This window comes from Barbus barbus (genome assembly GCF_936440315.1).
Source record: "Barbus barbus genome assembly, chromosome: 15".
Classification (NCBI taxonomy): Eukaryota; Metazoa; Chordata; class Actinopteri; order Cypriniformes; family Cyprinidae; genus Barbus; species Barbus barbus.
This window is the reverse complement of record NC_136743.1, coordinates 31,511,705-31,524,673: the sequence shown is the minus strand read 5'-3', so window position 1 is coordinate 31,524,673 and position 12,969 is coordinate 31,511,705. Positions and strand designations below refer to the sequence as shown.

The window sequence follows — 12,969 nt, the reverse complement described above, 5'->3', positions numbered from 1 at the left end:
TTTCGTTTTGTTGTTATTTTGACTGATGAAGGGTCTGTTTTGAGCCCCTCAGCATTTAAGGTGTATAAAGAGCTCATAAGTGTTTTGAAGTTGTGCTCAACAACATGTAATATTTCCGACATCACTTGTGTTGCTAATTTTGAACGGAGTATTGTAGCTTTGTCTGTAATGCAGCATAACGTTAGTTTATTTCTCGTAAATAGCGGCTAAATGTATGCCTGGAACAGAGGGATTCACTTATTATCCCTGATTTCTGTTGAATAAATCTTAAAGCTGACAAAGAAAAGTTTCCTGAGATCTGCCTGACATCACTGTTGTAAAGATGGAGTTTATTAAAGTGGAGATTGTGGACACGAGTGATCCAGTGAAAGATGAAGACACTGAGCAACAGAGAGGTTGGTGTCCGTTTATGATTCTTAACGACTGATGACAAACATTAAAGTAAGCTTGTTGTATTTTATGCATTTGGGAGATGAAGTACAGTTGGGCAAAAAGTACACCAATTGTGCAAGTTCTCCCTCTTAAAAAGATGAGAGGCCTGTAATTTGCATCATAGGTACACTTCAACTATGAGACACAGAATGGGGGGAAAGAATCCAGGAAATCACATTGTAGGATTTTTAATGAATTTATTTGCAAATTATGGTGGAAAATAAGTATTTGGTCAATAACAAAAGTTCATCTCAAGACTTTGTTATATACCTTTTGTTGGCAATGACAGAGATCAAGCGTTTTCTGTAAGTCTTCAGAAGGTTTTCACACACTGTTGCTGGTATTTTGGCCCTTTCCTCCATGCAGATCTCCTCTAGAGCAGTGATGTTTTGGGGCTGTCGCTGGGCAACACGGACTTTCAACTCCCTCCAAAGATTTTCTAAAAACAATGTTTAAATTAATTATTATAAAGAATATTGATAAGTGTTGTTATTATAACTTTGAAGTACAATGTAAATATATTTCTGTCATAATTTCAGGTTAAATTGAACTTTTATTTTGACGGGTTGTAGCCGATCTTTCAGTTTCAGAATGTATTTGGCAATATTTTTTTCTCAAATAAAACTAGGGAATGTTTATTTAAGTTTTCTGTCAAAGCATCTCTGTTGAGGTTCATGTTTATGCTGAAAACACCATGCATGCGTGCTTTTTTCATTCTTTTTTTTTTTAACTGTAGATATGTAAATGTTTATGGTATGATAACCATGCACGTTCAAACTGTGATGGATCGTCATACCATCATTACATCAACCCTAGTTGTGATTGGCTAAACTGCCTCTAGTGCGTCTGAAGTCCCGCCCCTCAGCTCAGCAGCATGTGCTCTGGTTGTATTGTAAACAATGGCGTCATCTATATTTCTTATCAATGTGAGAACGATTGAGACGCAGAGGATATTAGTGAAGAGGATCACGGTATGTTTTTTGTTTGTTGTTGTCTCATACGTTTAGATAACAGTAGCATTTACAAATAACTGCGTATGTTAATATGTTTTTATCCCGATTAAAGCTTTAATACAGTACGGCAACCGCACACTGTTGAAACGCTTCTCCTAACAATGATAAAAATATCTGTTTGTCTATAGCCATAAGGGCTTTTCACACTTGCAGTTGTTAACCCAGAGTCATCCTAAACCCCAGATAAACGGGTTATCTGTAATCACGTTTCACACTGCTCATACTATACTTAACGTTCTTATTTGCATATTTGCGGTGTCACTGTCACTGATTGGACGAACCTGTTTACACAGCTTTTCCAGCGTCTTGCCAGTTATTAAAAAAAATGTCACCGCATAGGCCTTTTAGGCCCAAATTTCTTTTAAGTGTAGAGAGACTCAAATTAACTGTAAGAATAATACCGTCTCCTCATCACTCCAGTTCACATGCTTTCTGTCTTTTGATATTTATTACTTTTCTCTCACTGGCTATTGTTTACTCAACATATGTTTCCTCCTCTGGAGGCCACTCTCGCTATGTATAATGACAGCGGACGCTCCTCAGCCATTCCAGCAATGGACGCAACCCAGAAAACTATCAGTGCCGATTAATCGGCAAAACCGATACATCGGTCGACCTCTAGTCAGAATTACCTTTAAGCATCACTTAAATTGAAATGTACTGAAGTATTTCTACTTTCACTTTTCTTGAACTGATTGATTTTGACTATTTAATATATTTTAATTTTAGACCAGATGGAGGTGAAAGAGGAAAGAGAAGAACCGCGTGACATCAAGGAGAACCACTTTATTGAAATGCCTGAAGAATTTAAAGTTGGAGAAGCGTCTTTAACTGAAACCACAGAAGCCAAATATTCTTTCTCCTGCCCTCAATGTGAAAAGACCTTCACACATAAAGCAAACCTTAGGGATCACATAAAAATTCACATTGGAGAGAAGCCTTACGCATGCCGTCTGTGTGGAAAGAGCTTCACGTGTAAAGGAAGCCTTAATGGTCACATGAGAATTCACACCGGAGAAAAACCGTTCACATGCCACCTGTGTGGAAAGAGCTTCACATGTAAAGGAAGCCTTACATGTCATGTGCGGATTCACACCGGAGAAAAGCCTTTCACTTGCCCTCAGTGTGAAAAGAGCTTCTCACATAAAGGAAGCCTTAAGTGTCACATGAGAATTCACATCGAAGAAGGGCCTTTCGCATGCAATCAGTGCGGGAAGAATTTCACACAGCAAGAATACCTTAAAAATCACATAAAGATTCACACCGGAGGGAAGCCTTTCACGTGCCATCTGTGTGGAAAGGGTTTAACGTGTAAAGGAAGCCTCAAGTGTCACATGAGAATTCACACTGGAGAAAAGCCCTTCATGTGCCTTCAGTGCGGAAAGAGCTTCACAAATAAAGGAAACCTTAAGATTCACGCAAGAATTCACACCGAAGAGAGCCCACTGACTTGCCTTCAATGTGGAAAGTGTTTCACGCATAAAGAAAACCTTAAATGTCACATGAGAGTCCACACCGGAGAGAAGCCATTCACTTGTCATCAGTGCGGAAAGAGTTTTGCTCGGAAAATAATCCTTCAGAATCACATAAAAACTCACTCCGGAGAGAAGCCTTACATGTGCAACCAGTGTGGAAAGAGTTTCACAGATAAAGGGTACATCAAGCGTCACATGCGAAGTCACACCGGAGAGAAGCCGTTCACATGCCCTCAATGCGGAAAGAGTTTCACGCATAAAGGAAACCTTAAAATTCACATCAGAATTCACACCGGAGAGAAACCCTCCAAGTGTCCTCAATGCGGAAAGAGCTTCACACATAAAGGACAGCTTAAGGATCACATGAGAATCCACACCGGAGAAAAGCCCTACACGTGTCCTCAATGCGGAAAGAGCTTCAAATGTAAAGGACACCTTAAGACGCACATAAGAACTCACACCGGAGAGAAGCCTTACACGTGCCACGAGTGCGGCAAGAGCTTCACGGTTCAAAGAAGCCTAAACATGCACATGAAATATCATTCGGGAGAGAAATTACATGAGTGCTCTGAGTGCGGCAAGAGGTTTGCAGAGAGCAACACTTTCAAAACGCATTTGCTCATTCACTCTGGAGAACGGCCGTTTAGTTGCGATCAGTGCGGGAAAAAGTTTATTCTGGCGGCGCGATTAAAAGCACACCTGAAGCTTCATACGGATGAGAGACCCTACTTATGCTCTTTGTGCGGAGAGAGTTTCAAACTGCTTGGCAGCTTAAAATCGCACCAGAAAATACACGCCAGTGAGAAATCGCATGTGTGCCCTGAGTGCGGTAAGGCTTTTACCAGAGCGACATACTTGAAACGGCACCAGCGGACCCACACTGGAGAAAACCCTAGTTCAAGAACCCTAAAACCATAAGAATGCAAAGCCAAGCCATGGATTTTCAGTGTAGCTCTTTGGTGGACTGGCATTCGACCCAACTGTGTGACCCTGAAGTGATTTGGAAAATGGATTTTAAGCACATCGAGTTATCTACTGCTTCACATTATCCAGAGTAGAGCAATGCAAAGTTTGTCTTCGGTAATGAGTAAACAGTGTGAGATTCAGATGTAGACAAAAGCAGAATTTTGTCCAAAATGGTGCTTTTATTTAAGAGGGGTTACATAACCTAATGGTGATATTTGTGCTCTTCAAACAAATGTAAGGCAAGCCAAAATACTAGCTAAACATGCCATTTATGCCACTAAGACAGTGCAGTCTGGCTAAAGAAAAACATTGTGATTTTGACACATGATAAATATTTAACATTCCATATCGTTGCTGCTTTAGTCAAATATAAAAGAACAAAGAGCAGAAAAAATATTGAAACCCCAGTTCTTATGTTCAAAAGTACTAAAACTGACAAGCAGTTCTGGTTAATGCCGTATTTAAAGGTGCTGTATGTACGTTTTTGACTCTACTAAAGCATAAAAAATACCATAATAGGTTTGCAGATATTTAAGAAACATGCTAAGTTAATATACTTGTTTATCTGAAAAACAATGCTACAGTCACAGTTATTCTCCTTTCAAAATGTGCGTTCCGGGATGGAATGTCGATGACATAATGACCTCGATGAACAGGATCAAGAAATCAGACTGAAGTGTCTGAAACAGTTCGTGGCTCAAGTAGCACAGATCTGCAAGTTACTAAATCAGTTCTTGCTTTTGGACGTCTGACAGACCAATGAGCCGCTGATATGTGCATACGTGAACCGAACACTTGAATTAACATTTTTATGATTTCTCATTGTTTATGTAAAAAGGTGAAGTGATTAAGCTAAAAAAAAATCTTCTTCACAGTTCTAGCTAAGGTAAAAAGTCACCTTCATCTGGGATTGCCTGAGAGTGAGTAAACTAACAGCACATTTTAATTCATGGGGAACTATCCATTTAATGCTTTTCCATGCTTTGCTGCAAATTGAAAAAGCAAGCTACTCATTAAAGATGCACATGCTTGCGTTTTCTCTTTTAAAAGTGTTGAGTGAAACAGAAACCCGGTTCTCGTTGTAATCACATAGCTGTAGTTATTACAGTCTGAAGGCAGCATATATTCCCTCCTTTGTAAATATTGCATGTCTTTAGTAAAATAATTATCTTGTATGCCTCTATGATTGCTGAATGACAATAAAGTTCATCTTGATTTATGTCAGTGGCTTGCTTTACCTTGAGGTCCTTTATACTAATTAGCATGTTATAATTTCACATATTTAGCCAGCTGTTTGGATAGTCTAGCTACTCTTACTGTATACTATTATTATAAAATGAGGTGATACTATTAATCTAATTGCGCTTACTTTTAAGTAGACATTCATGATTAATGCAAATCTTTACTGAAGATGTCAGAATTGATCTGTAGTTAGTGTTTTAAATAGCTTGAGGGATTATCAAGCTAATTGTTTTCAGCCAAAGTCAACTTTGAAGTTGAAGTAAACTTTGCACTCATTATTGATAACATATCGTCCGTATTTTCTGATTTTATCATAAGGAGAATTACAATCTTGTGACTGACGTTTAATTACAGATTTTATACAGTAAACTCCGGTCATCAGAATATGTTGTAATTTCACGGACATATGACGTTGTAGTTATTTTATAAAATTTTATTAAAACGAGTATTTCGTGATTTTAGGACTTTTAAAGGATCTTTTATTTTGCCCCTCGACTAGCTGTCGCGTCGTGACGTCATTACGTCGGCGCCGAACTCCGCCGTCTGTTCTTCATTCGTAGACACGTGTTTGTTTTGAGTCGTACTTTTAGCACGAGTCAGAGTTGTTTAAACAAATATATTAAGAGTAATTTTCTGAGTAAAGCGTGTAAACACATGAGGAAAAGTAGCGAGTAACGTAGCTTTTCTTGTTCTTTCTACTGGTTTTTCTCATCAAAACTCCTCAGGAGATATATCTGTGATACTTTAGATGGATGTAAAGATGGGGTTTATTAAAGAGGAGCCTGGGACTGATCCAGAGCCATGCAGAGAGAAAGAAGAAGAAACTGAGCAACTAATAGGTTGGTAATGATTCATGATTTTTCAGGAACATCACAGTATATTTGTTTTATATGCCCAGGTAAAAATAAACTGTACTGGAATACATTAATTAAAAGTATGGACTAGTTCTACTTCAGTGCAGTTGCAAATTAATACTAAATACCTGACATTTAAATAGATTTTAGTGCATTGAAATAAAGTATACTACTGCAAAAATATACAGAGGACTTTTTATTAGTGTTTCATAAAAGTGTTCTTTGAATGATTAAAATGTGTTAAATGTTAGTACACAGCACTAGTAAATAGCACTAACACTTACATTGATTTAAAGTGTAGTAAGATAAAGTACTGAAGTGTTTTATAACTGCATTGTTTAAAAGTGTGCTATGATTGCTTTGCATAATACAGTTCATTAGTTAACAACATTAGTAAACATGAACTAAGAATGAACAATACTTCTACAGCATTTATTAATCTTAGTTTGTTAATTTCAGCATTTACTAATGCATTATTAAAATCACAGATTGTTTGTTAACATTAATGCACTGTGAACTAACATGAATGAACAACTGTATTTGCATTTACTTTGACAAAATTAGATTTATTGATGATTTGATATTTTAAAATAGCGATTTGATATTTTCAAAATATAATGTATGAATGAATGACTAATAAGCAATAAGTGCTCCTCTGCTGCCATCTACTGGAACAGTGGTGATTTTATGTATTTCTTTTTTTTCTTTTTTACATACAGTGCCCTCCATTAATATTGGCACCCTGTGAAAATAAATCTGCCTTGTTTATCCTTTTTATCTTTCATTCACAAAATTCCAACCTATCATTGAAGTAAAACAATTGAAAGTGGGGGGAAATCTCATTGTGAAATAAATGCTTTCTCTAGTTCATGTTGGCCACAATTATTGGCACCGAATTATTGCATCGTCCTTTTCCCAGAGTAATAGCTCTGAGTCTTCTCCTATAATGCCTGAAGAGTTTGGAGAACACCTGATCAGAGATCAGAGACCATTCCTTCATCCAGAATCTCTCCACATCCTTCAGACTCACAGCTCCATGTTAGTACTTCTTCTCTTCAGTTCACCTCACTCATTTTCTGTAGGGTTCAGGTCAGAGGACTGGGACAGCCATGGTAAAAGTTTAATTTTGTGCTCAGTGACCCATTTTTGATGTTTGTGTTGGATTGTTGTCCTGGTGGAAGATCCAAACACAGCCCATTATAAGATTTCTAACAGAAGCAGTCAGGTTTAGATTTTTAATCTGTTGGTATTTGATAGAGTCCATGATGCCTTGTGTCTAAACAAGATGTCCAGGACCTCTGGCAGAAAAACAGGCCCACAACATTAAAGATCCAGCAGTATATTTAACCGTGGACATGGGGTACTTTTTATCCCTGTTTGTACTGAACTCATCTGGTGGGTTGCTGCCAAAAAGCTCTCTTCTCAGTTTCATCTGACGATAGAAGCCAGTGCCATTTGAAGTTTCTGTTGTGTCTGAGTTTGTTTCTGGATGAGTGAGGAGAATTTTCCTTGAAATCCTCCCGAACAACATGTGGTGATGTAGGGGATGTTGTTAAGACTCAACTAATCACTACAATTCTCCAGCTGTGATCCTTGGAGAGTCTTTGGCCACTCAAACTCTCCTCCTCACCGTGCATTTGGACGATATAGACACGTCCTCTTCCAGGCAGATTTGTAACATCTTTAGTTGATTGGAAATTCTTAGTTATTATCCTGATGGTGTACAGTGTCTTACAGCCACTTTCTATTTTGTGATGCTCAACAATCTTGTTCTGTACATCAGAACTATATTCTTAGGTTTTATTCCCTGCGATGGATGATTAAGGGAATTTGGCCTTTGTGTTCCTCATATTTATAATCCTGTGGAACAGAAGTCATGGCTGGACAATTTCATGCTTCTAGTCACCCTAAAATGTGTGCTAAAATATGTAAATATGAATGGGTATGTACTTCAGAGATATTTTACTCATAAGAATTTCTAGGGGTGCCAATAATTGTGGCCAACATTCATTGGAGAAAACATTTATTTCATCATGAGATTTTCTCCCCACTTTCAATTGTTTTACTTCAATGATTGGTAAGAATTTTTTGAGTGAAAGATCAAAAGGATAAACAATGCAGATTTATTTTTACAGCAACCTTTGCTCATATTTATCAAGGGTGCCAATATTAGGGGACGGCACTGTAAGTGAGTGTTTACCACAAAGAATGTTTTGGTCATCCAATTAAAATAACATTTAATTTGGATAATTTTTAGAGCTGCCTGCACTGCGAGGAGTTCTCAGTGCGGATGCTTAGGGCCTGGAGGAATATCGCCTTCGGTGATTTCTCCCGCCAGCATCTCACTGCCGCCGACGAGCTGCCGGTGGGACGACACGCTCGTGGGCGATCACCCCCCCCCCCCCCCCCCACACACACACACTCTCCGGTGTGTTTTGCTGAAGAGAGTCTCCGACCCACCCCAGGTGCTTCAGAGATTATTTCTTTCAGCGTGGTGGGGGACGACGATCTTGATGAGGCAATGTCCCTGACGGGATCCGAGAAGGACTGGGCCCACTCTCCAGAGGAGCACTCTGAAGTGGAGGGACACGCCGTGTTTCAGGATGAACTCGTCCGGATTCTCACCAAGGCCATGAGCGATGTTGTTTTGGAATGGGAATCCCCCGATGAACCAGCTAAGAGCAAGCTGAATTTGTGGTTCCTTCACTCTGAGAAAGCGAGCCCCATTCCTCTCTGACCTGCACGAGGAGGTGGTCAAGGCGTGGGCTGCGCCCCAGTCGGCTTGCACCCACGCCAGCAGGTCAGAGATCTTCACCAAAGTTGACGAAGCGGAAGCCCGGGCATATACGCGCATTCTGCCTGTCGAGGAATCTATCGCCAACCCCTCATCAGCCTCTCTGAAGGCAGGTGCTACTCTGCCGTCGAGGCCAGAAAAAAGCTGTAATATGTCTCTAGAACAGACATAGGGCAAATATTACGGCTGTTTATCACAAACACAACTTTTATCCATTATTTTGATTTCACATGCAAACGTTGTTACTGGAAATACTTTTCAGCATTGTAATTCTCTTTAACAGTACAATAATACAATCTTCATATTCATGTTTAAACTCAATAAATGTAACTGTTTTCCTACCTCCACGAGTGCCATCTATTATGTTTATCTAAAAGTGTACTTTTGTTTGTTTTAAATCTAGCCAAAAAGCCATGTATTGACTGTGAAACTGTATACTTTAATTATATGCATTTATGGCGTAATTACTACATTTTCATGTCAATCCATGTTCATTTTTACCATGAACAATGCGCTGTCACTTTAATTCAGCGTGTGCAGCACAGCAAAAATAGACTGTGTGGAAACAATCTTTGCACTGCTACAGAGCGCACTGCCAGACAGTAACAGTGTACAGTGTGAAAGCTTTAAACCGTTAACATGGGCGTAGAAAAAATACACACCGCAGACGGAGTATGGCATTACATCTGTCTGTATGCCCGGTCTGTTCTGTTATTGCGCTCCATTTGGGTGCGCTACATTCTGAATGGTTAGAATAGCATACTGCTGGAGGTCGGGGACACTATAAAATCATGCTGTAAAGCGATTTAGAAATTGCACAACCTCAAATCATGATTTTATGACGATTTTGATTAATCGCACAACCCTAATGGCAATGCTCCAAGTTTTTCAGGCACAGCTTCTGAAATCCCTAGACGAGGGCGGTGCAGATTCTGAGGCAATGCTCCTTTATCTCCCTCCGGCCTCTTTGGAGGTTCGCAGGATCACCGTGAATTAATCGCTGTCCAAATCCATGAGTTTTATCACTGAGGTGATATGTAAATTAATTTTTACAGAAGTCCATATGAGAAACAAATACCGTCCGAATCGGGCTTTAGCCTCACAAGTCCTGTCGGTGAGCAGGACCCATGGTTCCACCTGCGATGACTAGACCGGTGGTCTCAACTAGGTCATATAGGTGGAATTCGGTGGCAGAGCCATCGCCATACCCAGACGGCGGTGCACGCCTTAGCACCAGCGAAGCGAGCCTCATGATACTATGTTATCATGCCTGTGCTGCTGTGACGATCCTTCTCTGTCCTCGCTATGTGCACAGGCTCGCTTAGAGTTTTTTGTGTGGCGCTGGCTGAGGCCACTAGCTAGAGGTGTATGCTTTTATTGTTCTGCCTGGCAGCACCGCTCACGCTACGTTGCACTGTTATATTGATATTCTAATAGACATACGTTTTTTGGGTAACTGACAATTTCCTAGCACCTTTTAGGACGATGGTGCAGCGTCTCTTTCAACAAGAAGACCCGCTGCCAGGCAAGATTTCTGAGTGACCTGATTGGATTCCTAAGTGGGAATCTGCATCCAATCGCCTTGGGGCATGCCATGAGGTCGTTTATGATTGGCTGGGGGAGTGGTCTGTGTGTATTGTAGAACTATTACGTTAGCTCCGCTGAGGCTGGGCTTTTATTTTAAAATTTTTTTACTGCCATGTCTTGTTCCTGTCTTTCAGGGAACCGAGGTTACGACAATAACTGAAACTGTGTAATTTGGCTTTATCCTTGGCCGACTTAGCAATGTTGTAAAGTTCTATATTTACCTGTAGACTTGGTAGTTGCTCACTATAGTCCTGTTTAGTGGCAGCGGCATGTGATTTTTATTTTTTTAAAGGGGGATGAAATACTTGAAAATCAGGCCAGGCACACACTGCTCGAGTGAATTTTTAGTATTTATTATTAATAGATAAAAAAGAGCGCTTAAGCTCTATGTGGATCATCTATTTAATTACTTTTCCTGTTGTGTTATGTTTTGGTTGTGGTATCGGTTCAGTAGTAGTATTGAGATATTTTAGTCAGGTTCGTATCAGTCAATATTTTGGTTTTGTGACAACAGTAGCGGTATTTAAATGTATTATATTTTAATAACCAATACATTTTCTTATTTCAAGCAAAAAAATATCATAATATTGCTACAATTCTGGCAACCCACCAGCTTAAAGTGCCATTGACTTCCATAGTATTTTTTTTCTCCATACTATGGAAGTCAATGTCTACCGTCAACTGTTTGATTACCAACTGTCTTAAAAATACTTTCTTTTGAATTCAACAGAAGCAAGAAACTTTGTTTGTTTTGGAATAGTTTTGGAATAACATGAGGGTGAGTAAATGATAACAGAATTGTCATTTTTGGGTGAACTGTACCTTTAAGCAGGTGCTTCAATAGACTTGGAGGTACTTGAACGCTTTGATTGAAGGTAGCGCTTGACCTGCAAATTTGAGTACCACTTTCTTGTTTGGAGTATTATTATACTTTTTATATTATTTTTATACTATTATTATATTATTATACTTTTCTTGAACTATTTTTAATAATTGAATGTTAACTGCAGGCCTGACGGAAGTGAAAGAGGAGAGTCAAGACCTGAATAAAGTTGAAGACAACTGCTATTTTCAGACACTTGAAACTGACGAAAACTCCCAGCCTGCAAATCTCTCACAAAAAAGACACGTTAAAAATCGTGCCAGAAAGAAGCCTTTAACATGCTGTCATTGTGGAAAGAATTTCAGTCATAAAGGACGCCTTAATATTCACATGAGGAGTCACACTGGAGAGAAGCCCTTCATGTGTCCTGAGTGTGGAAAGAGGTTTGTTCATAGGGGACATCTTAATGAACACTTAAGGATTCACACCGGAGAGAAACCGTTCACATGCTCTCAGTGTGGACAGAGTTTCAGTCATAAAGGATACTTGAGTGTTCACCTGAGAATCCACTCTGGAGAGAAGCCATATCCGTGTGATCAGTGTGGAAAGAGCTTCCTTCATAAAGGACACCTTAATGATCACTTAAAAGTTCACACTGGAGAGAAACCGTTCACATGCTCTCAGTGTGGAAAGAGTTTTGGTCGTAAAGGATCATATAATTGTCACCTGAGAATCCACTCTGGAGAGAAGCAATATGCGTGTGATCAGTGTGGAAAGAGTTTCCTTCATAAAGGACACCTTACTGAACACTTAAGAATTCACTCTGGAGAAAAGCCTTTTGAATGCACTCCGTGTGGACAGAGTTTCACACATAAAGGAAGCCTAAGGTTGCACATTAAAAAATATCAAACTGAGGATGATAAAAGCCTTAAGTGTCACATGAGATGCCTAAAAAAATGTCCTCAATGTGGAAAGGCTTATAAATATAAAGGACACCTTGAGAATCATATAAGAACTCACACCGAAGAGAAGCCTTGAGCCTAAAAACACACAAAATGACTCTAAATGAAACATAAATAAACCCTTTGAGGGTTTATAAATAAGACTTTTTTTCTCTACTGCTGTCATTACAGCCAAAGTTTGTTATTTGCCACAGTGCCTTTAGCTTTCTAATGAGACAAACATATAAAGGCACGTTTTTACGAAGCTTTATGGGATGTTTTCTGTAAAGCTGCACTGAAACAATGTACATTGTTATTGATATACAAGTAAAAAGTTATATGAATAAAACAGGTGACATCTTTCTCTTTGCGTTTAATTTTTTTTTTTTTATAAATTAAAACGAGGGCTGTCAACAAGTAAAAATTATAGTGATTAACAGTTTTTTTTTTTGTGCTGTAGTTAATGCATCCACCGTAGAAAACTAGATATAGAAAAATACATTTACAGGAGTTGCGCGCATGAAACAGTTTCCAATTATTACACGTTTAGTAAATGATGTGTTTCTTGTGCTTTCACATTTTTAACTGCAATATCTTCTTTTGTGTTTAACAGAAGAAATAAACTCGTACAGGTTTGGAACAACATGAAGCTGAGTAAATAATGACAGAATGTTCATTTTTGGATGAGCTATCCCTTTATTAAAAAGGCAAACACTATAATACTTCATTTAACATCAGAAAATATTTACTAGTGAGTCCATATCAATAAAATCATGCAAACATGTTTATGTTTTACATCCATCCATTGTTGTCCTTACTGATTTTGGTCTTTGGCCCTTTCT

General features: G+C 38.9%; 2 protein-coding genes across 2 annotated transcripts; both read left to right on the top strand.

Moving 5' to 3' along the window:
- Positions 1 to 5,109, top strand: LOC306881379 (uncharacterized protein). The gene is made up of 2 exons (XM_079435463.1): positions 1 to 395; positions 2,175 to 5,109. The coding sequence occupies exons 1-2, from the start codon at positions 323 to 325 to the stop codon at positions 3,836 to 3,838; spliced, it is 1,737 nt and encodes a 578-aa protein (XP_079291589.1). The 5' UTR covers positions 1 to 322; the 3' UTR covers positions 3,839 to 5,109.
- A 553-nt stretch (positions 5,110 to 5,662) lies between these two features.
- On the top strand, positions 5,663 to 12,487 carry LOC306881406 (uncharacterized protein). The gene is made up of 2 exons (XM_079435500.1): positions 5,663 to 5,967; positions 11,374 to 12,487. Exons 1-2 carry the CDS (start codon positions 5,877 to 5,879, stop codon positions 12,222 to 12,224), a joined length of 942 nt encoding a protein of 313 aa, XP_079291626.1. The 5' UTR covers positions 5,663 to 5,876; the 3' UTR covers positions 12,225 to 12,487.
- Positions 12,488 to 12,969: the final 482 nt, after the last annotated feature.

Bases quoted from the DNA above. Each gene is read 5' to 3' on its own strand.
- LOC306881406 (XM_079435500.1), top strand. From the start codon at position 5,877: ATGGATGTAAAGATGGGGTTTATTAAAGAGGAGCCTGGGACTGATCCA. The intron at 5,968-11,373 runs GTTGGTAATGAT...TGTTAACTGCAG, and splicing joins AGAAACTGAGCAACTAATAG to GCCTGACGGAAGTGAAAGAG.
- LOC306881379 (XM_079435463.1), top strand. From the start codon at position 323: ATGGAGTTTATTAAAGTGGAGATTGTGGACACGAGTGATCCAGTGAAA. The intron at 396-2,174 runs GTTGGTGTCCGT...TTTTAATTTTAG, and splicing joins AGACACTGAGCAACAGAGAG to ACCAGATGGAGGTGAAAGAG.